Raw genomic sequence first — 25,470 nt, 5'->3', positions numbered from 1 at the left:
GATGTGTCATAAGTGTGACGGGACAATCGATATAGATGTGCTGAATGTGTATGCTGTAATCTGTAGGTGCTGATTCAAATCTTCTCTTCCACGGTGAAATCAAACGTCCGCCTTGCGCGCGCGGCGGATTTAAAGGCGAGGAGAGGAGCTCATTTGATTGGTGAAGATCTGACTCGGCTGTGTCAAACCCACTCCACGCCTTCTCTCCTCCCTCTATGCCATTTGCGCCGGTGGGAGGGAAGTAGGCGGGATGCGCTCCGCTGCGTCTCGAAGGAAAATCGCAATCTGCTCCTGGCCACTCCCCGTTGGCGAAGCGAACGCGGAGCGCAGGCCTTATCTGCTGCACCTGCGCTAGTCTACCAAAGTAGAGCCCCTGGTATTAACATCTGTCTCAGGTGATCGATGCATTGATAACATCAGATCTGATCACTGAGACCATATCCAGAGTAGAGTGCTGGTCTAAGAGAGTAACGACACACATTGGTCAAATGGAAGTGCCACCTGGTGGCGGAATATGGTTATCGCAAACGTGCCCAAGAACTGACATCTCTGCATTGTTGGTGAATGAGCAAGTGTGGTATTTTCAATAATTTATGGACATTACTAGATCACCCACATCAATAGCATCATCATGGGCCCCCTACAGATAGACATTAACACAGGCTAGTAAAAAACAAAACAAAAAACAGTCTACATTAATGTTTCAATCTATATTTTGTAATAAACAAATTTAATTTTAAGACAGAAAATTAAGTTTAAAGCTATTCTTACCTTTCTGGAACTTTTGCACATTTCTTTGCCTAAGTTAAAATGCTATTAATAATCTGATGATACATTAAAATGTAACAGAAACCCAATAGGGTTAAAAACTCATCATTTTTTCATTCTCATATAATTCTGAAGAAAATTCTGACCAATAATATTATTCGGTCTGATTAATAAGATTTGACGAGCGACCGAACCTACTTAATATGTAATCACTTTGTGCACCCCTCTCCTCCTCTCCCCCCCGACCAGGCAGAACGCTTAAAAAAACCTATTGACACCAGAGCAGTAGCAGGACATAGAGAGCAGAGGAGACTAGAGTCACAACACACACTAGAAAGAAGGTTTTTGGAAATAAATAGTTTTTTAAAAGACCAATAACTGCAGCCGCAGCTGGTCGCGGAGTTTCATGTCTGATATTGTAACGTTGATAGTGAGCAGCCCCAAATGATACGTAAACACAGGAAGTCACATGTGTCTATAAAGCATCCAGTGCTAACGGCTAGGCTACCGTTAGCTCTGTGAGTTCTCAGCGGTCCGGACCCGGTTGAACTAAAGAGGTTGAACTCCGGACCGCCGCGGCTCGACTCGGTCCGGTCGTAGATTTATTTTCGCCTTGAACCAGCGCAGGTGGCGCTGGTCCGGCCGCCAGCCCGGCTCATTGAGAACTAATCTGTAACAATCGCTTCCCCTGCGTCTCCAGTAGCAGTAGCCTAACAACAGTTTATTATAAAACTCATCAGTCATCACTGACTCCGTATATAGCCTATGGTTTAAAACTCCGGTGTTGTGTTTGACTGTGTTGTTCCCGTTTCAATGGCGTTTCTGTTCTGTTTACCGTTGCCATGCCAACGCATGCAGCAGGGAGGGAGGGGGCTCGTGGAGTTGCGGCAGGAGGGAGAGGTGGGTGGGACTTGTGAGGGAGGTGGAGCTGTTGATTTTCAAATGTTTGTGCTGTGCTGAGTGAAATGCCAGATCGGTAAGAATTGCTTTAATTTGATATGACCAAGACACCAAAAAACAAAAACACGGCAGTTTTCATCAATTTACAAGCAAGCGGGCAACACACATTATTGGAGTGAATGGGTTTTCTGGGCACTTTTGCAATACCCATATCCTGCCACTCGGGGTGCATGAGTTTAAAGACCCTGAACAAAGGGGAGGGCATAGAGGCAAAGCTAGCTTGAATCGATTCAGAGGATTTATTAAATCGATATTGAATTGGTAAAAAAATAAATTGCAATGCATTGATGAATCGATATTTTTACCCACCCCTATGTCTCAGTGATGAAACCAGCTGTTGGCAGCTGTGCTCTAAGTCTCTCCAGATGTTTTGATCAGACTTTATTTCAGAGTGTATCAGGGAACATTTCAGCTGCAGCTGGTTGAACTGCTCCTGAACCAACAGAGTGTTTGACCTGAACAGTCCCAGAGACTGTAGACACCTGTTGTCCATGTCGGGGACAGCTCTCCATTCCGACACCCCTCCACTTCGACACCCCGCTGTTCCGAAATAGCCCCACTTGAAACACCGCTACTCCGACACCCCCTCCTCCCCCCCGCAGCTGTCCAAGGTGCTGAACCGCGTGACGTTGTTTACATTCTGCTTTGTGGCTTGTCTGTGAAACGTGCGCTGCTCAGGGACTGGGCAGATCTGTCCCACTTGCTTTCTCCCCGACTCCGTTGTTGGAGATCTCCCACACAGTAATAGAAATACACTTTTTTTCTTTTTCTCCCCCCCTGCTCCGCTCGAACACGGCTGAAGCCGGCTTGAGCTCACACGGGCGCGAGGCTGCTGCAGCCGCCGCTCGCACTGGCAGCTGACTGAGGGAGATTGGTTTGGTTGGGTTTAGGCAATGGAGAAAGGAGTTGGTTAAGTTTAGTAAAAAAGACCAGGTAGAGGCTAGACAGGTTAGAAGCATAATGAACGTTATATGTCATTAATATGAAGTATTTGCTTGTTTTGCAGTTAATTATGCACATGATCCGTTTGACCCCAAAAAGGAAAAAAGGATCAATGCGCACTGGGGGTTTCCCCAATAGCCTTTTCGGAGTAGCGGGGTCTTTAGAAAAAATAGAAAACCCCGCTATTACGATGAATGGAAGTCTATTGTCGGAAAGGCGGGGCTTCGGAAAGGCGGGGTGTAACCGTCCATGTCCACTGCTCAGAGACATTTGTCTCCCAGCGTCTCCAACCAAGGAGAAAATAAGAGACAGAAATCCGGCGGCACCATCAGGTCTCTGTCTGGTCAGATATTGATGATCAATAATCAGCTCAGTCTCTCTGAGATCCTGATCTTGTCCTGATGAGATCTGTTGTTGTGTTGAGGAGACAGTAAATCACAGGTGTGACACACATGTCATCACTGTCCAGAGGCCTGGAGCTGTCAATCAGAAGAGAGTGAGTATAGTGCACAGTGTAATAATCAGTGTTTGTGGCTGAATGTGTGTGTGATCAAACAGCTGTTTTCAGACTGTGTGTGCTGCTCAAACACGTCTGACTCCAGATCAGATGAAGCCACAAAGTGGCTCCTTAAAGCAATTCTTACCGATCTGTCATTTGGGGAGCATACATCAGTCCGACTGCCCAAAAGTCCGACGGCTCATTTCTCCAACTACCCATTCTACAGTGTTAAGGTTAGGTTTAGGGTAAGGTTAAGGGTTAGGGCTACTTAAGTCGGAGAAGTGGGAGGTCGGACTAATGGACGCAAAAATAAAGAAATGTATGGTCGGAGAAATGGGTAGTCGTCATGCACCCCTGGCATTTCACTCAGCACAGCACAAACATTTGAAAATCAACAGCTCCACCTCCCTCACAAGTCCAACCCACCTCTCCCTCCTGCCGCGCCTCCATGTGCCATGTGCTGCATGCGTTGGCATGGCAACGGTAAACAGAACAGAAACGCCATTGAAACGGGAACAACACAGTCAAACACAACACCGGAGTTTTAAACCATAGGCTATATACGGAGTCAGTGATGACTGATGAGTTTTATAATAAACTGTTGTTAGGCTACTGCTACTGGAGACGCAGGGGAAGCGATTGTTACAGATTACAGTTCTCAATGAGCCGGGCTGGCGGCCGGACCAGCGCGACCTGATGCGCTGGTTCAGGGTGAAAATAAATTGCGGTCAACACCTTGCATCCAGGCCGAGTCGAACCGCGACGGTCCGGAATTCAACCGGATCCAGACCATAGATATAGAAACGTTTCTATATCTATGGTCCAGACCGTTGAGAACTCACAGAGCTAACAGTAGCCTAGCCGTTAGCACTGGATGGTTAGACCTTAGACCCATGTGACTTCCTGTGTTTACGTATCACTCGGGGCTGCTCACTATTAATATTACAATATATCAGACATGAAACTCCGTGACCAGGTGCGGCTGCAGTTGTTGGTATTTTAAAAAACTATTTATTTCCAAAAACCTTCTTTCTAGTGTGTGTTGTGACTCTAGTCTCCTCTGCTCTCTGTGTCCTGCTACGGCTCTGGTGTCAATAAAGTTAGGTTTTTTTAAGCGTTCTTCCTGGTCGGGGTGGAGACAAGGGGGCAGTTGTCGGTCTGAGAAGTGAAGCTCACTTCCGCGTTCAAAAAACTACAATCCCCTCGGCTTCCTCTGGGGGCTGGCTCCAGAAGGCAGCAACTCCAATTGAGCCCCATGTTAAAATAGCCGACTTTACAGCTTAAAAACATATTTACAGCCTGGTACATTTTATTCTTTTGGTCTCAACCAATAGTTTCTACCCCCGCACACACTCTGAGGGGGGTGAATTTTTTAAAAACTCTACCATTTTACTATTATTAGGTTTAAAATTCTGGCCAATTAGGGCGCGGAAACGTTGAGTGACAGGTCCGGAGACCGCTGCTTCGAGGCCAGTGGGTGGGTCCTTGGCCGGCTAACCGCCGCACTTCTCCAAATATGGCAAGTAAAATTCAACATGGCGCAGTTCAAACCCATAGTAGCGGCACAAAACAGACTCCCCCAAACCAATGGGTGACGTCACGGGTGCTACGTCCATTCTTTTTACAGTCTATGGGTGGAGAGGAGGAGCGAAGTGCACAAAGTCATTACATATTAAGTATGTTCGGTCGCTCGTCAAATCTTATTAATCGGACCGAATAATATTATTGGTCAGACTTTTCTCAGAATTATATGAGAATGGAAAAATGATGAGTTTTTAACCCTGTCAGGTCAGATTATTAATATCATTTTAACTTAGACAAAGAAATGTGCAAAAGTTCCAGAAAGGTAAGAATTGCTTTAATGAAAGTCCCCAGCAGCTGGAGCTTCACTTCCTGTCTGAGTCCATGTGCTCTGAGCTGAGCCTGGTTCTCTCTGCTCTACAGTTTCTCTGCTTCCTCTGGACTCTGACTTCAAGTCCAGTAAAAATGTGTGGACAGGTTTGATGGAGCTCAGGACTGGTCCTGAGGACGGCTGCTTTGTTCCACATGATGTGACTGATCTCAGTGAGTCAGTGTGTTGCAGCTGATCTGTGTGAAGAGCAGAGAAGAACAGAGTCATTGATCATGAGATCCTGATCCGTCCTGTCACTGTGATCAGATGGTTTCTATTAGAGCTCCTTCATCCACTCACTGCTGCTGTGGCTCCTGTGGAAACCTGCTCACAGCCTCATTCTTCAGCTTCCTGGGGAGTTTTCTTCAAACAAACACAAGTTGTGTTCACACTCAGTGTTTCTCACTAAACTCACTGTTTCACTGAGCTCTAACAAACGTGTTGAGTGTGTTTCTTCCTGTTGTGTCTTCATCTTATTTGCTGTGACGTGTGTTTGTGCAGCTTGAGAGTCAGAGAGTGAAAGTGTGTGTCTCACACTGAAGTGACATCACATGGAGAAAACACATGATGAAGTGTTTCCTCCTCGTCTCCTCCTGCTCTGTATCATCACTAGATAAAGACTCCAGCTCCTTCTTCTCTGTGCTCAGTGTTCATCCATACATACCAGCCTCCATGTGAACACAGTGATAAAACAGTGTGTGTGTGAGAGCCATGTAATGTCCATGTGTGCATGCTGACAGAGAACGTGCTGCTCTGACCCCCCTCCTCCTTTCAGGGTGGAGCCTGCTGGAGTCCAGTTCTTGACACCATATCTGAGGAAGTGCAAGTGTAAGTGTGTTTTTACTTTGAGCAGCACATTCAACCATCTTCACACTGTCACATCACTGACGTCATGAGTCTTCATCAAACTGTCAATAACTGATCACATGATCAATAACTGCAGCTGTGTCTTGTTCTCTCCATCAGATTCCTGTCGACTCACATTCGACACAAACACAGTGAGCACAAACATCAAACTGTCTGACAACAACAGGAAGGCGACACGTGTGGAGGAGGATCAGTCATATCCTGATCATCCAGACAGATTTGACCACTGGTCTCAGCTGCTGTGTTCAACTGGTCTGACTGGTCGCTGCTACTGGGAGGTCGAGTGGAGAGGAGAGGTTGATATATCAGTGAGTTACAGAGGAATCAGCAGGAAAGGAGGCAGTGAAGACTGTTGGTTTGGAGGGAACAATCAGTCCTGGCGTCTTGAGTGCTCTGATGATGGTTACTACGTCTGTCACAATGGCAGACGGACAGACATCTCCTCCTCCTCCTCCTCCTCCTCCTCCTCCTCCTCCTCCTCCTCCTCCTCCTCCTCTGTCTCTAACAGAGTAGCAGTGTATGTGGACTGTCCTGCTGGCTCTCTGTCCTTCTACAGAGTCTCCTCTGACTCACTGATCCACCTCTACACCTTCAACACCACCTTCACTCAACCTCTGTATCCTGGGTTTGGACTCTGGTCTGGTTCCTCAGTGTCTCTGTGTTGAGTGAATCAGAGTCTCCTCCTGTCACAGAAACCTTCTCACTGTTGAACAGACAGTTCAGTCTCTACATGTCTGTCTCTGTCTCTCACTCACGTTTTCGCATTCATGGATTAAATCAGTGGATGTTTTAATATTTTCTCAATGATTCTTGTAAACTTCTTCCTCTTCCTTTGAAGATGGACGCGTTGATTATTACAGTTACAGTTGAAATTATAGCTGCTGCTGCAGCAATGGTCGGGGCCATTTTTATAGACAAAATTAGGCAATTTTAAAGTGAAAGTTGCAAAGCCGTAGCACATGGTTGATCTGTTATGAATTTATTTTCAAAGTATTGAAATTCAGATGTGTGCTGTAACGCCACCATCAGGACTTTTGTCTAGTGTACATGTGTATCTGTCATGGGTGATACGAATGCTGATGTGTCAGATGATAAGTCCCTGTTTGGGCAGCATTTGATTGAGTTCTGTCATGGCTGTAGATTAGTGTTCTCTAGTAAAATATTACCACCAACAAATAGCTATACATACATTAGTGAAGCATGGCCTACACCATCATGGCTGGATCACTGCATATGCACAGCTGACGCGCATAACTGCTTAGTGGAAACTGAGATTGAACAGAATGAACAGATGATGAGAGCTAACTCCATGGCAAGGAAACTTCAACAGAATGAGGTGGGGATGGGGGACCACGGGCCAATGCCCCGCTGTTCAAATTGATTTTTTCTTTCTCCTTATTTAGTTATTACTTAGTTATTACTATTATTATGGTTAACCATTATTGTTACCACTATTGTCATGGTTATTAATTATTATTATTTTTATTTTATTTTATTATCATTACCTACTTTATCATTTATTCGTATTCCATATCTTTCTCCCCATCCAAAATTTTATTTTATTTTATTTTTTTGCATTTCTCCTCCGCTCCCACACCGCTCCTGTACCTTTGGTTCTTACCTCTCCCCTGTACTTCTAGAATAATCGCTGTTACTATTATTATTTGTATTTTCTCTTGTTGTTCTGTTTGCTTGTTTGGTTTTGTCGTTATCGCTGTTGAGTTATTGCTGTCACAATTGTTATTTATTTATTTTCTATTATTATTATTCATTCATGTTTTCAATCTTTGTTTTTTTTTCTCCCCCAATAGTGTTATTATGACCAAAGTCACTATTATTATCCACCAAGTCTCTTTTTCATCATTATTATGATCACCATTTATAGAATATATCATAACTGACTTACACACACACACATACACGCGCGCACACACACACACACACCTAATTTCACATTTTATGTCATTGTAAGTCATCAATGCATGTTCACTGTATTGTCTGTCGTGTTTTTTCCACAATAAAAAAAAACAGAATGATATCAATGCTTTCTGGAAGGAAGTTAAAGTCATTAACACCAGTAAAATACCCCTATCTTCCCATATTGATGGTGTCTCTGGGGATGAAAGAACACAAACACGCACATCCCAAAAAACGTGAATTTGAAACGCCCGAAACGTTACCATTTGGTGTGTGACATTAAAATTGTCACAGGACCTAAACTAGTGTGCGGTCTTCTTCTTTCTTCACCTGTATCTGGTGATGAAAACATTGCTGAGCTATGGGGAAAACATTATAGTAAGCTTTTTAACTGTATTGAGAGTGTTGAGTTTAATGTTGAATGTTGTTGACAATCATGGTGATTAAACCAGATGAAGTGTGAACTGCTATTGAGAAACTGTCGGTAAACAAATCATGTGGACCTGATTTGATAACAACTGAACATCTTAAGTATGCAAGCTACAGACTATGCATCCTACTTGCTATTTGTTTTAAAATTTAAATCTTGACATTATGTTGTTTTTTTTTATTTAGATAAAGGCTACATACTGTATTTTAGTTTCATTTTCTATTTCGTACATTTATGTTTGATGTCCACTGACACTGAGGAGAGTTGTCCGTATCAGAGAGCATCACACAAACAGGTAAGACTCACCTGTTCTCTCCTGCTCTCCAGCAGTCAGACCATGGCAGCAGCTCAGTCCAGTCCTCTGACCACTCACATGCTCAACACCGGAGACGTCCCAGCAGCCAAGATGGCCGTCAGTGATTCCAAGATGATGATCTGGAGCATGCTGAGTGTTGGGTGAGGGGGGTTCGAACCTACGGGCAGTTGAAAATCACTGCACTGCAAAACCTGCTGAAATCTCATTTACATTACTGCCTCACTGTACAAACACTCACTTATCATTTAGGTTTTATTAAGCTCAAGCCAGAAAAACGTATGCACACTCCATTTACTCTCCACTATCCACCCATCTGCAAGAGAAAACTTGACAGACTCAACCAGGATGCGAAACAAACAGGTTTGACCATCAACGCCTCTAAAACACAAGTGATGTGCATTAAAAGAATAGTTCACCCAAAATTCAAATTGCACTCATTTTCTACTCCCCCTCATGTGGACTAAGGGCTGGGAGAAGTTTCAGAGTTATCCGTGGCTTCTCTGAGTTACAGGGGGTCTCGGCATAGCAGTGCATGTCCATATAACGGTTGCAAATGGATACCACTTTTCTTCGTAACAAAAAGACACACCAAAAAACATCCAAATACCTCCATGCTGCTCGTATGTAATGTCCGTCTTGTATTGAAGCCCCGAAATGCAAAATTGTTCCGAAAAAAATTAAATAAGTCTATATTTCAAGCTTGTTTGCAGCGGAAGCTCCTCTTCCTGGTCTGTCCAAATCTCGCGAGATTTGCGCCGGCGTCAGTAATCGCACTGACAGAAGCCACGGATAACTCTGAAACTTCTCCCAGCCCTTAGTCGACATGAGGGTGAGTAGATAATGAGTGCAATTTGAATTTTGGGTTAACTATTCTTTTAACACACACTAAAATATTGGACATTTACCCTTTAATTGTCCCGGTGACCCTTTGAGTCAAAAATAAAATAAAATAATAATACCCAGGGTTTTGTTAAACTCAGTTATGGTACCATGTCGTTGGCGCGCATGTTGGAGCTCATTTGATCTTGTGAAAAGTGTTTTCTCAGTACTCACAGATCCTTGGTAATTCAGAAGCGGTTAGCAGCAGGTTCCTCAAACCCTCTGTTCAGAGGAGAAGTGTGAGATGAGATGGAGAAGCCAGTCCTGGAGACACGTCGTCCGTGTACAACAGCAGGTTTCCTGGCGGCAGCATGAAGTCCTGAGCAACCTTCAGCAGCAGCAGCATGGTGGCAGCTGGCAGGCAGGTGTGTAGGCACACTATGCAGAAATTCACAACACTAATAAACTCTACTATTCATTCCCATAAACGTTCGTATTGTCACTAGCTCACATAATGTCTGAGAAATCCCATCTCATAATCACTGAGAAATCCCAGCGCAAAAATTTTCCCACACACATACAGTCTCCTTTCTTCTCGCTAGCTAGTTAGAGGCTAACTAGCACTGATATCATTTCAGGCTGTAACAGCTCCAAACACGGCTTACTCTTACATTTTGTACTCGATACCACACAAATAAACCCTCCGGCTTTTAGTTTCAGTAGAAATAATAACTTTAAACACTTTTAAACGTTTACAACTAGCTCTTTACATTGACGTTTTTCTGTTCCTCCTTTTCTCCGGACATTAGCATGAGCCTCATCAAAGATACGTACTCTATTAATTAAAACCGTCTTTGGCCTCGTCTCGTTCTTTCTTTTTAGTCCCATACTCTTCTCTGAATCCAGTAGGTAGGTAGTTGACGCTCATCTCTGACTGGCATGGATTGGCTAATAAAAGATGGACACCTGGTTACCCAAATAAACAGAAAAAACGACATGAGACGTTCAAAAACCACCAAGAGCATAGGAAATTTCATTATTATGCCAAATAAAGTACCACACGTACATTTCTCCACATTAATGATAACTTCTTTCACAACAGCAGTAATTTAACCGATAGTATTTAAAAAATATTACTGCATATTTGTTAACTGAACACATAAATAGATAGATAAGATATTAACATTTTTACCAGGGCACTAAATACAAAGGATAATGCAACACCTGAATGAAAGGGGGCAGAAAGTGAAAGTGAACTTATGTATCTACATCTTTTTTCAAGAAGTCCCTTTTACAAATTAGATAATGTATCAAAACAAAAGAAGAGGAGAGAGTTAAATAAATAAAATGCTGACCAGTCACCAGCTCATCATCCTGGTAGATTCCTAGGTCTGGAACATGTCGCCATGCAACTTTTAAATATACTTTCTTATCCATTTTTATAAATATATACAGTAAATACCTATCCACAAAAATATGCATAGTTTGAGCTGTCATAAATCCAGTTCACCTTATCAAATAAAATTCACCTTATCATTGTGTTTTATGATCTGACACCTGCAGGAGATGTCAGACTTTTTTATTGAGCTTATCTTTGTTGGAGATAACCAAGACTGAAAGTTTAGAGGGTGAGCCTTTTTCTTTGAACATCTGAGCTTTAATGAACCTCGTTGACGTTTAGGACAACGAACGAAGATGGCCGCTGCCCAGGACTCATCAGCCGAGAAGCTTTCACTCCCGTGATCATGTACAAGCTGCGCTTTGAGACGGGTTCGTAGCTACTGGGAGAGTCTGGGTCAGACCTCCTTCTACCCCTACGTCGAGGTGAGGCTCAGAGTTTTTTTTACTCAGGTGTCACTGACATGTTCATTATGTTCATTTTAAATAATGAAACTGATGTTCTGGTTTAGCCACATGGTGACAAAAGAGTTTGTCTTCTTCCACCACTGACAATTCATACATGAAAACACTGGTGTGGCCGCTGACCGCCACAGGGTGTCGCCAAATCTGTCAAAAATGATTTTATGAATGAATGATTTTGACGTTGTGTATGAATTGTGTTTCCTTTTTTGTTCAGATTGTGTTCACCATCAGTGACCCGCAGCAGAAGTTCCACCTCCCTCTGCTGATGAGCCGGTTCTCCTACAGCACCTACAGAGGAAGCTGAAGGCCTTGGTACAACAGGGATAATAATTATATGTGGTCAGGACCATGTGACAGAAACAAAACTACAGTTATACAAACACAAAACAACATAAAGAAGAAGCCGGTGGTGAGCTCCAAGTCTGAGAACATAAATTTAGTCATAAGTAATTTCAGACTGATCAGGTACAACTTGATGAGGAATCAAGATGTTTTCCCATTTCAGAGTAACATGAGGTTGAAGGTCAGAACCAGTGGATTGAGACGGTCAGGTGTCTGTTGTGTTGCTTTTTTTTGTTTTAAAGTTGTGTCAAATGTTTCTTTATGTACATGAAGCACCTGAAAATAAAACTAGTTATTGATGATAAGTTGATTTCATTTGTCTGTACTGTCAGTCATTCTTTTTGCGGTGTTTTTGTGTATTCATAGTTTTTTTCATATTTTTAAGTATTTTCACAAATGATAAAGACAAACAATAAGCAACAATAAACACACAATCAACAATAACACGTGACAACGACAAAAGTATCACAAACAAACTAGAAAGACCAACAAAACATCATAGTTCTATAGTTTCATAGTTCTTAATAAAATTATATGTCACTAATATTTAATTAATCAAGTGAAAAGATATTCTGGTTTTTACATCTTTGCTGCTTTTATTTGTAAAAAAATCAGTGTTCACTGTTGTTTACCACTGGGGTCCAATAGAAATGTATAATTCAATCATATGGATTTCCCTCTCATATACGATGCAGCCGTCTGGTACAACATGAGTCTGTACTTCACAGTTAAGATCAATAATTTCATAAATATTTAACCTTTATGGTTCAGTAGTAGAAATAAACAGCAGTAAAAACACCAGTCTCTCCACTCAGATCATGTGACCCCCTCCCTTCCTCCACTCCCTGTTTGAAGATATTTTCACCTTTGACCCAGCTGTTGTGTCGCAGTTTATTTTCTTGTGTGAAGGTAAGGTGAACACTTTGAATGTTTTCTTCGTTAACACCTGTCGTTACATGAGTTCTCTGCCCTTCGACGTCTTGTTGTGCTGTTGTTGTTGTGTTATTATACTGTTACTGTAGCTGAGTCAGAGCTGTAACTGTAAAGTCTGGACCGACAGAACCTGTTGTCGGTAGAAGAGCAGAAGCAGAGCATGGTCGTGAACAGAGTGGTTATTTGTGTGCAGCTCCACTCAGAGCCAGGCCAAAGACATACGCAAACTAAGAACCTGCTTAGGGCCTCATAACCACTCGGGGCCCCAAAAAGCTATAAACTTTTTAAAATCTATAGTGCGTAACTTCTGTCAATCCCTAGAGAATTCCAACGTAAGTACAAAAACCCTTAATTGTTGTCGTTGCACTTCAAGTTGTTGTTGCACATTGCTGTTGCAGTTTATTTTAAAAAGATTTACACTACAGGACTGATGTGGACTCAGTGTGGCGGGCTGAGCGGCTCACAGGGTTTTTAATATGATGTTCAGAAAGACAGTGAACACCACAGAGGCTCCTGCTTCAACAGCTACTAGTCTATTGATCAGTACTGTTACTGCCTATCATCAGTACAGTTGTCAGGTACTTGTACTTTCCTTGAGTATTTCCTTGTTGTGCTACTTCCTGCTTGTACTGCAGCTGAGTTGAGGCCCAGTTGTTGTGTGTGTAACAATCAGCTGTAGCTTGTTTGATCCAGTGGTTTTCTACAGGGACGCTGTCCACACAGAGACTGTGTCACATCAACTCAGTGGATCTCAGTCCTTGTGTGTGTCAGTGGATGGAAACAGTCGTCATGGATCATGTTGCTGGGCTGCTCTTCACTTCACTGCAGCTTCATGACGCCATCTAGTGGACTGATAGTAGAAGTACAGCAGCTGATGGCAGCTTCCTCTTCCTCACTGCTGTGTGACTGCATTCAGCTGACACTGATATGAAGCAGAGAAGAAGAGCCAATCAGTGGAGGAGCAGCTGGAGACATGATGGACATGTGAGCTGCTGTGCACATGAATGATGTGTGTTTCCTCTGCAGGTGAAGCTACAAAGTGTGTGTGAGCTGATGTGGATGTGACCTCAGCAGCATGGATCAGTGTGAGGACAGAGAGGAGGGAGCCCCTCCCTCTAAAACCACTCTGTGTGGGGGACATCAGGGCCAGACCAGAGGTCAAAGGTCAGAATTAAACCTGTCAGACTTTTCTCTCTAAAAGTCAGTTGTTGTGTTTATTAAAAGATTCAAGATATTTTTCATCAGTCTTTCTCCAACATGCACATTTTCAGTTGTGTTGTTGTTTCAGGATCCAGCAGCAGAGACCAGACTCTCCTGAACCCAGCTGTCTGTCTTTAAAGAGTGACCGGTCAAAGGGCTTGCCCATTTACTTTAAAGGAGGACGTGGATCAGCTGATCAGATGTAAGACAAAACTAAATTTCAAAGCTTTTGAGTCTCTGTTGAACGTTCTTCATGTGGAGTCAAAAAGAGTTACAACTCAGACACACATTGTCCAACTGCAGTAACAAGTCCCTGTCTGAACATCCACATATTCAGTAATTCTCACAGTGCAGTCCAGTAGCAACAGGAAATGTGTCAGCACCTTCTACTTAAAACAGGAAGTAACCACTGGGTTAGAATCATCTTTTCATCTGCTCTAAATGTTCATGGTCTTGTTTCCACCTGGTAGAAGGAACATGGTGATGTTGGCTGCATCAAGTCGCCTCCTGGTGGCAGCTTTGAGGTGTGCAACAGGGCGAGGGGCCGATCAGTGATCTCTAGTGAGTTCAGAGTGACGTCAGACACAGAGAGCAGAGACAGAGGATCAGTTACAGGAGCTGAAACAGAATCTCAGCAGGTGCTTTTTACAGGTGCAGAGGAAAATTAGGGCCGATGGTGTGAATAGATTATAGAGTAAAATTTCTCAAAAAAGATTTTTAAAAACTCTAGAAAAAAAGTTTAGTTTAGTAAAATTTATAATAATGAAAAAGTGTTAATAATCCCCCTCCCAACAAATGTTAGAAAAAAGTGGTGAAATTTCTTTTTTTAAAAACTCTAGAAATAAAAAATAAAAAAACTAAAATAAAAAAGTGGTAATAATTTCTTTTCTTTTTTTAAAAAGGTTAAAAATTCTAGAAAGAAGTGGTAAAATTTCAAGAAGTTGGGGACCCTGGGGGTCCCCATTTTGAGAAACATTGATCTACAGAACAAAAGAGAGAGATAAATGACATTTTCTGAGGTGAAAAAAATCCTTCATCATCATTGTTTTCAGCTTTTATTTACAGGAATAAGGAAACAATTCAAGCATTGTTTTTTATTACGGTTCATGTTCTTGCTGTGTTCATTTTCTTTATTTTTTTTGAAAATCTAAAACTATTTAACATCAGTTGTGTTGTTGTTTCAGGATCCAGCAGCAGAGACCAGACTCTCCTGAACCCAGCTGTCTGTCTTTAAAGAGCAACCGGTCAAATGAGCGGTTCAATAACTTTAAAGGAGGATGTGGATCAGCTGATCAGATGTAAGCTGTAACTGACAGTCAGATTCAGGTTATTGTAGAAATGAACCAGTTTGTATGACGTGTTGTTGGACCAGGTCTGAAATCAAAGTGTCTCTGTTGTGAACGTCCTCAGGGGACATATAAAGTCCATCTTGTATTATCTCTCTGTACTGTTGTTCACTTGACACTGATTCCTCCACAGAGTGGACCAGGAGAGCTCAGAGGTTCCCAGTGGTCAGTCTGCCCAGCAGCATCAAACACACCTGGACTCCATGTTTATGGTGGGTACATGTCCAACAGCTGCTGTTACATCTGTTGTGTTCACCATCATCTCCATGCTGCACTTTGACACCAGTGGATTGTCAGTCTGTCAGGTTTTAGTTTGATGCTGTCACTCATAGAGTTTCTGTTCCAGCTGCTGGAGGAGAACATGGTCACTTTTGTGAAGAACGAGCTGAACAAGATCCACAAGCTTCTGAGTCCAGATTACCCAGAATGCTCAGGGAGTCAGAGGGAGGATGAGGGGGTGGTGGACGGTGAGGATGAAGAGCAGAGGAGCATCAGAGAGGCGTTAGTGAAGATCACAGTGAAGCTCCTGAGGAGCAGGAAGCAGGAGGAGCTGGCTGAGCGTCTGCAGAGCAGTAAGAGGATTTCTGTAAAGATTCAACATGATGGACAAATGAGACATTCACTGACATCAACACATGGAGGAAAACATGTTCATATAGTTGTTATTTAGAAGAATGAACATGTTATATTTTCTTATTGGTCTGATTTCTTGTGTTTTTATTCAGAACATTTTGCTCCAGTTTGTCGACGTAGACTCAAATCTGCCCTGAAGAAGAAGTTCCAGTGTGTGTTTGAGGGGATCTCTAAAGCAGGAAACCAAACCCTTCTGAACCAGATCTACACAGAGCTCTACATCACTGAGGGAGGGACTGGAGAGGTCAATGATGAACATGAGGTCAGACAGATTGAAACCGCATCCAGGAAACCAGACAGACCAGAAACAACCATCAGACAAGAAGACATCTTTAAAGTCCCACCTGGAAGAGACCGACCAATCAGAACAGTGATGACAAAGGGAGTGGCTGGCATTGGGAAAACAGTCTTAACACAGAAGTTCACTCTGGACTGGGCTGAAGACAAAACCAACAAGGACATACACTTCACATTTCCCTTCACCTTCAGAGAGCTGAATGTGCTGAAAGAGAAAAAGTTCAGCTTGGTGGAACTTGTTCATCACTTCTTCACTGAAACCAAAGAAACAGGAATCTGCAGGTTTGATCAGTTCCAGGTCGTCTTCATCTTAGATGGTCTGGACGAGTGTCGACTTCCTCTGGACTTCCACAACACTGAGATCCTGACTGATGTGACAGAGTCCACCTCAGTGGACGTGCTGCTGATCAACCTCATCAGGGGGAAACTGCTTCCCTCTGCTCGCCTCTGGATAACCACACGACCTGCAGCAGCCAATCAGATCCCTCCTGAGTGTGTTGACATGGTGACAGAGGTCAGAGGGTTCACTGACCCACAGAAGGAGGAGTACTTCAGGAAGAGGTTCAGAGATGAGGAGCAGGCCAGAGAGATCATCTCTCACATCAAGACATCAGGAAGCCTCCACATCATGTGCCACATCCCAGTCTTCTGCTGGATCACTGCTACAGTTCTGGATGAGCTGTTGAAGACCAGAGAGGGAGGAGGGCTGCCCAAGACCCTGACTGAGATGTACATCCACTTCCTGGTGGTTTATCTAAAACTGAAGAAGGTCAAGTATGATGGAGGAGCTGAGACAGATCCACACTGGAGTCCAGTGAGCAGGAAGATGATTGAGTCTCTGGGAAAACTGGCTTTTGAGCAGCTGCAGAAAGGAAACCTGATCTTCTATGAATCAGACCTGACAGAGTGTGGCATCGATATCAGAGCAGCCTCAGTGTACTCAGGAGTGTTCACACAGATCTTTAAAGAGGAGAGCGGCCTGTACCAGGACAAGGTGTTCTGCTTCATCCATCTGAGTGTTCAGGAGTTTCTGGCTGCTCTTCATGTCCATCTGACCTTCATCAACTCTGGACTCAACCTGATGTCACAACAACAAACAACATCTCTGTGGTCTCAAGTGTTTGGAGACATATCTACATCTTTCTACCAGAGTGCTGTGGACGAGGCCTTACAGAGTCCAAATGGACACCTGGACTTGTTCCTCCGCTTCCTCCTGGGTCTTTCACTGAAGACCAATCAGAATCTCCTACAAGGTCTGATGACTCAGACAGGAAGTGACTCACGGTCCAATCAGAAAGCAGTTCAGTACATCAAGAAGAAGATTAAAGAGACTCCCTCTGCAGAGAAAAGCATCAACCTGTTCCACTGTTTGAATGAACTGAATGATTGTTCTCTCGTGGAGGAGATCCAACAGTCCCTGAGATCAGGACATCTCTCCACAGATAAACTTTCTCCTGCTCAGTGGTCGGCTCTGGTCTTCATCTTACTGTCATCAGGAGAAGATCTGGATGAGTTTGACCTGAAGAAATACTCTGCTTCAGAGAAGGCTCTTCTGAGGCTGCTGCCAGTGGTCAAAGCCTCCAACAAAGCTCTGTAAGTGTAGAGATAGTTGGATTTACTCATCATTATATAAAAACACTTCTGTCTTTCTTCTGTCTTTAAACAGGACAGAAAATAAATCCCTTTCTTCTTTAATTCCTCACGATCATCTCTTCAGACTGAGCAGCTGTAATCTTTCAGAGAGAAGCTGTGAAGCTCTGTCCTCAGTCCTCAGCTCCCAATCCTCTAGTCTGAGACATCTGGACCTGAGTAACAACAACCTGAAGGACTCAGGAGTGAAGTTGCTGTCTGGTGGACTGGAGAGTCCACACTGTAGACTGGAGACTCTCAGGTGATGATCCATCCAGCTGTTTATCTGATGACACTTGAACACACCTCCAGGTGTTGACAGTGGTTTCCTGTGTGTTGTTGTGTGTGTTCAGTCTGTCAGGATGTCTGGTCACAGAGGACGGCTGTGCTTCTCTGGCCTCAGCTCTGAGCTCCAACCCCTCCCATCTGAGAGAGCTGGACCTGAGCTGCAATCATCCAGGAGCCTCAGGAGTGAAGCTGCTGTCTGCTGGACTGGAGGATCCAGACTGGAGGCTGGACTCTCTCAGGTATGGAGGGGCTGCTGTAGCCACACACACTGTCTGACAGAGAAGGAGGAGCTGGAACATTTGATCACACCTGGTATTAACATCTGTCTCAGGTGATCTGATTACTGAGACCATATCCAGAGTAGAGTGCTGGACTAAGAGAGTAATGCCTCGCATTGGTCAAATGGAAGGGCCTCCTGGTGGTGGAATATGGGTATTGCAAAAGTGTCCACGAACTGACATCTCTCCATTGTTGGTGTGAGCAAGTGGGGTATTTTTAATAATTTAGTGCCTCTGGAAACCCAAATCCACAAAAGCCTTCCAATGGCTCGTTTCCACTAGCACGCTTTGGCTCGGCGCGCTATTTGCGTGTTTCCACTAGCACGCACTACCTGCAACCAGGTACACTTTTGGTATTGTCATAACATGGTGTTTTGAACCAGCCTTAGTGTGTTTTGGACAACAGTGTCAGTGCACCTGAACGCACCATGAGGAGCTGGAGGTGACAGCTGCATTAAATTAACTAATCAGTGTGGAGTGGTATGAAGACTGTGTTTCAGACATTAATGTCACAGGTGAGCCCGTGTCCATTATACAACTCACAGTTTTACCGTTAAAGGTCACTGGGACTTTTGAGCAAGACCCAACTACAGCTTCTCTGACAAGTTCATTCTGGGCCGCTGTATGGCTACCAGTCACCTGGCCCGTGGTAACTGGGTTCAGCAGTTTAAATCTTGCTGTGGGCATTCTCTGTAGAGGTGGCCACTTACTCCACACCGCTTACATATAGGTCGGCCTTGCTCATCCCACCTCAAACCAAAACTTGTGTCTTTGGCGGAATTATGGTGCTGTGCATGTGCTCTAGAAGTGGCTCTCGACCTCCTCCCTGAATCCCTAGTTTGGAGTCTCTCCTGCTGGTGTGGTCTCCTAGGGCTTGGGCTACGTGGCCTCCGATCTCCCCTTTGCTGGTAAGGTGTAGGGCTGCGAGGGTAGCGTTGATGGTTGATTGGGCTATTATGAGGGGGAGTTACCTGTTGCACTGGGGAGGAGCGGAGCCTCTGGAACTCCTGTTGTATGACCTCACATATATGTCCCTTCACCTCCTCCAGTATTTCATCCTTAAGCTCTGCTTTCCAGCTTGTTGTCAGGTTTGGCGCCACCCTCCTTTCGGTAACAGAGGCACATGTCGACTCTAGCCGATCCCCCTCCACTTGGTCCATCTCCATGTCTAGAGCCATTTGCCGAGTCCTAGCAAATGTAAAATCTGGGGTCTCTCTAAGTTGTTTTCTTACCCCACTTCGAATGGCTCCTGGTTGCAGCCCTGTGACGAACTGGTCACGTAGCTGGACATCCATCCGTGCAGGAGCTTGAGGGTCTCTGGACTGCAGTCTCTTACCCAGCTCCCGAAGGCGAAGAGCATAGGCTCGAACAGTTTCTGCTGGCTTTTGTCTGCAGTCAAAAAACATAGATCGTAGTGAACCAATAAACTCTCTATCACCATACAGTTCGTCAAGAAAGTCAAATATCATTGCAGGAGTGGCCCTCTCGTCTTCATCCAAAATCAAGACTTCTCGTCTGGCTTCTCCTTCGAGAGTGCTAATGATGAAGTCACATTGTTGTGCTTCAGTCCATACCTGTGCTCTGAGAATGGCTTGCATCTGGTTTCTCCACTCATTAAAATCCAGGCCATGGCCGGTGAATTTTGGGGCCCAGGGTGCCCCTATGTCCAAGTCCTGCCAAAACAACGCCAAAATATGTCACACCAAACAATTAGGAATAAAAGCTTAACAGTTTAAAAGGTTCTAGAACTTGGATTGGTTGGGAACCACGTTGAGTTAAAATAACAAGACACAAGTTGGAATAAAAGGGGAGACACTGTTTATTCACAATAGAATGTGCATTTCTGTTGGGCTGGATTTAAGATGCAGCACGGCCTTCAATCAGGGGAGGGACAGCAGGACAATCTATTCCTCAACTCTTGTTAGATTCCTCTCATCATGAGGCTTTAGTAGAACTCCAAGGGGGAAGGGGCCCACTCCTACTACACCGTCTGATGCCTCAGCCTTTGTTGAGCTTGCTCTCCTCCAGCCTGCTGATTTCTAGGAGAGAGTTAGAACCAGAGAGAGGTGAACATGGAAAAGTATCCAACTTTCCTCTTCTTTAGGGTGCCAGTGATCCTCTGTGAGGGGGGGGGGGTTCCAGGTAAGTGGGGGGAGTCCTCTTCTGCCCAACACAGTCCAGCACAGCACAGCACAGCACAACAGCCTCATCTTCACAGCCAGTCTTCACACTGAATGTCTGAAACACAGTCTTCATACCACTCCACACTGATTAGTTAATTAAATGCAGCTGTCACCTCCAGCTCCTCATGGTGCGTTCAGGTGCACTGACACTGTTGTCCAAAACACACTAAGGCTGGTTCAAAACACCATGTTATGACAGTATCACCTCAGCCCTGGTTCCAAGTGAGCCGAAGCGTTACTAAAACGTGACGTCAGCCGACTGCCTTCCACTGATTGGCCGATGAGTGTCGTCACAGGAAGCGTCATAACCGCGCGACGACCGACCACAGAAATGTTCCTGCTGAAGCCTGTTATTACGTGACTTTATTAAGTTTTAATATTTTTTCATGCGAGAAAGTAACTGTTTTATCCCCAATGTGCGGTTAGTTTATCCAAACGACGGCTGTTTAGAAGTTTGCCCCGATGTTTTTCGGAGAAGTGAAGCTCCGAGCAGTGACCGGTTCATCACAGAGGCAGCAGCCCGGCTCCTGACGTGCTCCGCCGACCAGCCTACGGTCGTCACCCCGGGGAGAAAACGAACGCTAATTAACTTACCCGATGGCTTTTAGAGGTTTACCACCGGCTGGTTAAACTCTTTTTAGGGGATAAATGTTGGTCTCATTGATGAAATCTAACAATTGTGGCTGTAGCAGAAGTTTGTTTGAATAAAAAAGAGCAGCACTGCCTTGGGGTCTGTACGCACAGAAAACACCACATTTACATCAATAAATAAATGTTTTACAATGAACCAGGCCGATCTCAGAGCTGGCAAGACTCTCCGGTAAGGTATATTGAACGGTTAAATGCCGTTAACGGGACGAGAGCAGTCAAAACGGCGGTTTAAAGCTAGCTACAGCGAGGGTAGGTTAACTTCCTGTTTACAAAGTAAAAGCACCAATTCTATCGTAATGGCTTTCCTTATGATAAAAGGCAACGGGTATTTTATTTTTGTGAAAATAACCGGAAGTGCGTTGCTCACTACGGCTAGCTTTAGTAACGCCGACTTCGTCGGAACAAAATTGTAAACAGCTGGTATTTTGTCAGATTTTCAACACGTTGGGGATCTAAACGACTACTTTCTCGCCTGAAAATGTTTCAAATGTTGCTAAAGTTATATATTTACAGAGTTTAGAGCGTTGCTTGGTGCCGTGTAAATGACGTCACGGCGGTTTCGCGCAGCTGTGTGACGACCCCGCCCACGTCGACGAAGCACTAGTGATACTCAGCTGTAATGGAAACACAACCAAACTGTGCCGAGCCGTATCGAGCCGAGCCGTGCTAGTGGAAATGTGCCATTACTATGTATTTAATACCCCTTTTCCACAAAAGGGGGGGTCAAAAAACCTGTTTAAACCCGCTAACAATCGGCTTTTGGTGGCAGTGGGAAAGGCGCACCGACCCGCGTCGACGTGGGTCAAACGACCCACGCGGGTGATGGTAACGCGGGTTAAAATCGGCTTCAGTCGGCTCGGCTCTGATCGGCTTGCAATGGGAACACCAGACCCGGGTCAACCCGCTAATATACGTGATGACGCTGAGCGTTACGTGCCGCCACGTCATCACGCCGGTCGTGTCTCATATCACGTAACAAAACTAAGCTCTGCTCTCATTCTGGTTTATGTTCTGTCTGGTCCCCCAGGGGGGGGGGGCAGACTCGGCTCATTTTGGTCAATGGGAAAGGGGCCAAATGCCGATTTTTAGCGTGTCGACCCATGTGTAAAAACCCCGCATCGACCCGCTAATTTTAGTGGGAAAACGGCTTTAGGGTCTTATGTACATACAGGGCCGGCCCCTGGCATAAACACTCTATGCGGTTGTTTAGGGCCTCAGCCGTCAGGTGGGGCCACATGATCAGAAAGGCACTGGGGTTCAGTTCAAGTCATTTTAACACTGAGGTCGGCGCGCGCGTTTACGCGACTGTCTTGATATGTTTTTGTTTATATTTCGGTCATTTTACGCTGTAGAAATGCGGTTTAACTGCTCCTGTGACTGAGAGACGGCTCTCCTCTTTCAAATACACCCGCCCTCGGTGACCTACGTTATTCACAGCCAGGGTTTGAGAGCCAATAACAGAGCATAGTGCACGCATCGTCCCCTCTCACTGTGCGTAATTGGTTGAATCCGTTGTCCGTCAACTTGAGCATACGTGATTGGTTGAATCGCCTGTCAGTCAACTTCGGCCAACCAATTGGCACTCTGGGATCACTAAGGTCCTTCCTATCACAGTTTTAGCTCCATGGTTTACCTACAGCGGCTGGCATGGAGAGGGACGGCAGAGGAGACCGAACCTGTCAATTAAAACAACGGTGAAGCTTCAAACCCACAGAATCGTTAGAGAGGCGGTGGTGACGGTGCTTCAGACGCTGAAAGTTTTGACTCATCTGATGAGCATGATTATTTAAAAAATATATATAGGCTATGAGAAAGTTCAGACTTAAACTCAGCTCCAGCTTTGTATACAGACCTGAGCTCTTACACTTTTTTTTTTTTTTTACCTTTCACATAGCACAGACACAGTGACAACACACATTATATGAACAATGTAAATTGTGTGTTTTCGATTTATTTAGTAAATATTTTTGTTTGAAGAGGAAAAAAAGCTAATTTCTCATTTAAAAAATCTGATGAAGCTTTGAAGTCAATATTCAACTTCTTTTATCTCACATTTAAGGCATTTGGTGAACATAGAATGCCAGAATGACAACATTTATGCTCAAAAGGCGATTTTACTAAATTTCATTTTAAACTTGTTTTCTACACTTATCTATTACTGTATTCATATCCTATTTCAAGCACCAAAAGAGTTTGTTCTCATGACTGAAGGAGTGTTTTCACAAGGGATTTGAAATTTTTCAGAAAATTTGGCCTAAATTATTTCTTTATACAGTGTTCTAGGACAAATTGGCCTCAGTGTACTTAGAGCGGAAGATTAGACATAAAACACTTGAGTATTGTTACATCTGTCTATCAAACATGTCTGTTTGAGTGTGTGTATGTGATTTGGTGTTTGCGCTTAGAGTGGGCCACAAAAAAAATCTTGTTTAGGGCCACCAAAATGCTAGGGCCGGCCCTGTGTACATATTATGTCGCTTTCACACCTAATAGTCCGGACCAAGGTCCAGACTTCTTTTTTTTTTTTTGTTACATTGTTTCCATATAGTCCAGTAAAGTTCGCTTTCACACTGCTATTATGCCAGTGGACTAAAGGATCTACCTACGTCATGATGTCATTACCCGCAAGGGCTGCGCCTACTTATAAATATCAGTGATTGGTTTGTGGATGAGCGTGCATCTGACGTTATAAAATAAAAATATGTGTAAAAAATAAAAAATAAAAAATTGTGCTGGAAAGCACGCTGTGGTATGTAATCGCGGTGCAGAAGAGTGAGTTTAGAGCTGATGAAAGGAGAGAAAAAAGAGGGTCGTGCCACGGCGGAAATGCTCTCATTGATGAGAGATCAGCTGTAACTGTGTAGTGCTGGGGAACACATACGCTATGCGCACACATGCGCAATCCTCCTCTCAGATGCGGCTGCATCTCTCCAGGTCACTTGTGTGTGTGAGATAAATAAAAGCTCTGACTTGCTGGGGCAGACGTTGTTTGGTGTCACCCGCTGATAAATATCCGTCTTTTTCAGACTTTTTTCGACGGAAAAAATATATTTGGGTCAATGTATAAAAAAATAGGCTATATAAAAAAATGCATGTATCGTTTGGGGATTTATATTAAACACTCTGTTAAATTCCGTGTAAACTTTGCTGACACACCCCTCCCTCTGACCAAATCTGGATATAATATTTCATCTCCTCTCCCCAAGTATTGCCGCCAGTTGCCGCGGCTCCTCCTTCCTTTTTTTCTGTTTATTTACTTTTTTCGGCACGAAGCAAGCAAGACGGGTGAATCTGACATGACTACTTGTATTTGGTTCGATAGTTCGAACGTTCCAAAAAAATGCTTTCACACTACGCAGTAGCGGACCTTGGTCCAGGATAGTCCGGACCGAGACCACCTCCTGAGGCTGGACCAAAGACTTGGGGCCCTAGTTTGGTGGCGCAGCGCAGGTGGCGCAAGGTAGCGCAGCCGGTGTAATGCAAGTTTCGACCATCGCAGCCTAGCGCAAGGTCAGATTGGCAGATCGTGCTGTGCTGAGATACAGTAGGTGTGGCCGCGCAGCAGGGGGAGGCGTCACAGATTCAGCTTGGCGCAGTGGAAGTTTCGTGCGAAAATGTCCCGCCGAGGGTGCGCTGAAAGCTCGCCACCTCAAACCAGGTCTACTCTCAGCGCAGGGGGAAGCGCAGCAGGTGCAGTGGAAGTTTGGCTGACTGACATGCAGTGCACACACACAAAGGTGAGGAGAGGAGCTCCTTTGATTGGTGAAGATCCGACTGTGTTAATCCCACTTCTCCTCCTCCTGTCTCCCTCCCGCCCTGTCTCCTCCCCCTTTGCCGTTTGCGCCGGTAGGAGGGACGAGGGAAGGGCCTGCGCTGGCCTGAGTCGTACTCCGCTGCCCACCAAACTTGCAAAATGGACCTGGACACGCCTCGTTGCCGTGGCGAAGCTGCGCTGCGCTTAGACTTCGCTCGGTCTAGGAAACTAGGGCCCTTGGTCTTTAGTCCGGACCGTGGTCCGGGGGAGCTTTCACACCTGTCACTTTGGTTCAAACTATCTAAAGTCCGAAAGTCCGGACCAAACAAGGTAGGTGTGAAAGCCCCCTTATTGAATGTGTAAAAATAATTAGAAATCATCCAAATTCAAAATATTTGTCTTTTAAGTTTTTGTACATTGGGTTTGAATGGGGCAGAGTTATCTCTGGGATTTATTACGCAATAAATCCAAACCACTCATAAATCACCACGTTAGTTGTCTCACCTCACCCCCAAGTGGCGGCGTACAAAACCGTTCTGCTGCCGGTCTCTCCCCCACGCTCCTCTGAAGTCTCACAACCAGAGCTATATCAACCGCTCTGCCCACAACTCCTCACAACTCCTTTCTACATACAGCTGTTTCGGGGTTGTGTGTGTGTGTGTAC

General features: G+C 44.5%; 4 protein-coding genes and 1 pseudogene across 5 annotated transcripts in view; all 5 read left to right on the top strand.

Moving 5' to 3' along the window:
* Window positions 1–25,470, top strand: part of LOC146986388 (protein NLRC3-like) — a 144,286-nt gene that overhangs the window by 5,508 nt on the left and 113,308 nt on the right. Inside the window, exon 8 of the mRNA XM_085780468.1 lies at window positions 5,836–5,888. Coding sequence (XP_085636594.1) covers window positions 5,836–5,888 — 53 coding nt within the window. The remainder of the gene's footprint in view (window positions 1–5,835; window positions 5,889–25,470) is intronic.
* LOC146986395 (neoverrucotoxin subunit alpha-like) lies at window positions 5,956–7,682 on the top strand. The gene has a single exon (XM_085780197.1). The coding sequence runs from the start codon at window positions 5,987–5,989 to the stop codon at window positions 6,590–6,592; it is 606 nt and encodes a 201-aa protein (XP_085636323.1). The 5' UTR covers window positions 5,956–5,986; the 3' UTR covers window positions 6,593–7,682.
* Window positions 8,580–11,902, top strand: LOC146986394 (5-hydroxyisourate hydrolase-like; annotated as a pseudogene). Its single transcript, XR_015036027.1, has 3 exons — window positions 8,580–8,730; window positions 11,091–11,233; window positions 11,487–11,902. The product of XR_015036027.1 is annotated as a 5-hydroxyisourate hydrolase-like (transcript).
* The window catches only part of LOC146986392 (uncharacterized), a 35,745-nt gene continuing 23,852 nt past the window's right edge, over window positions 13,578–25,470 (top strand). The window contains exons 1-2 of the mRNA XM_085780344.1: window positions 13,578–13,711; window positions 13,836–13,949. Coding sequence (XP_085636470.1) covers window positions 13,623–13,711; window positions 13,836–13,949 — 203 coding nt within the window. The 5' untranslated portion in view covers window positions 13,578–13,622. The remainder of the gene's footprint in view (window positions 13,712–13,835; window positions 13,950–25,470) is intronic.
* Window positions 15,410–18,275, top strand: LOC146986393 (NLR family CARD domain-containing protein 3-like). The gene is made up of 6 exons (XM_085780345.1): window positions 15,410–15,665; window positions 15,819–16,690; window positions 16,790–17,616; window positions 17,741–17,914; window positions 18,006–18,179; window positions 18,272–18,275. The coding sequence occupies exons 1-6, from the start codon at window positions 15,410–15,412 to the stop codon at window positions 18,273–18,275; spliced, it is 2,307 nt and encodes a 768-aa protein (XP_085636471.1).

Source organism: Trachurus japonicus, chromosome 6, assembly GCF_045865225.1.
Source record: "Trachurus japonicus isolate A0001 chromosome 6, Traja_1.0".
Classification (NCBI taxonomy): Eukaryota; Metazoa; Chordata; class Actinopteri; order Carangiformes; family Carangidae; genus Trachurus; species Trachurus japonicus.
The sequence above is the reverse complement of the archived record's forward strand: the minus strand, read 5'-3'. Positions and strand labels throughout refer to the sequence as shown.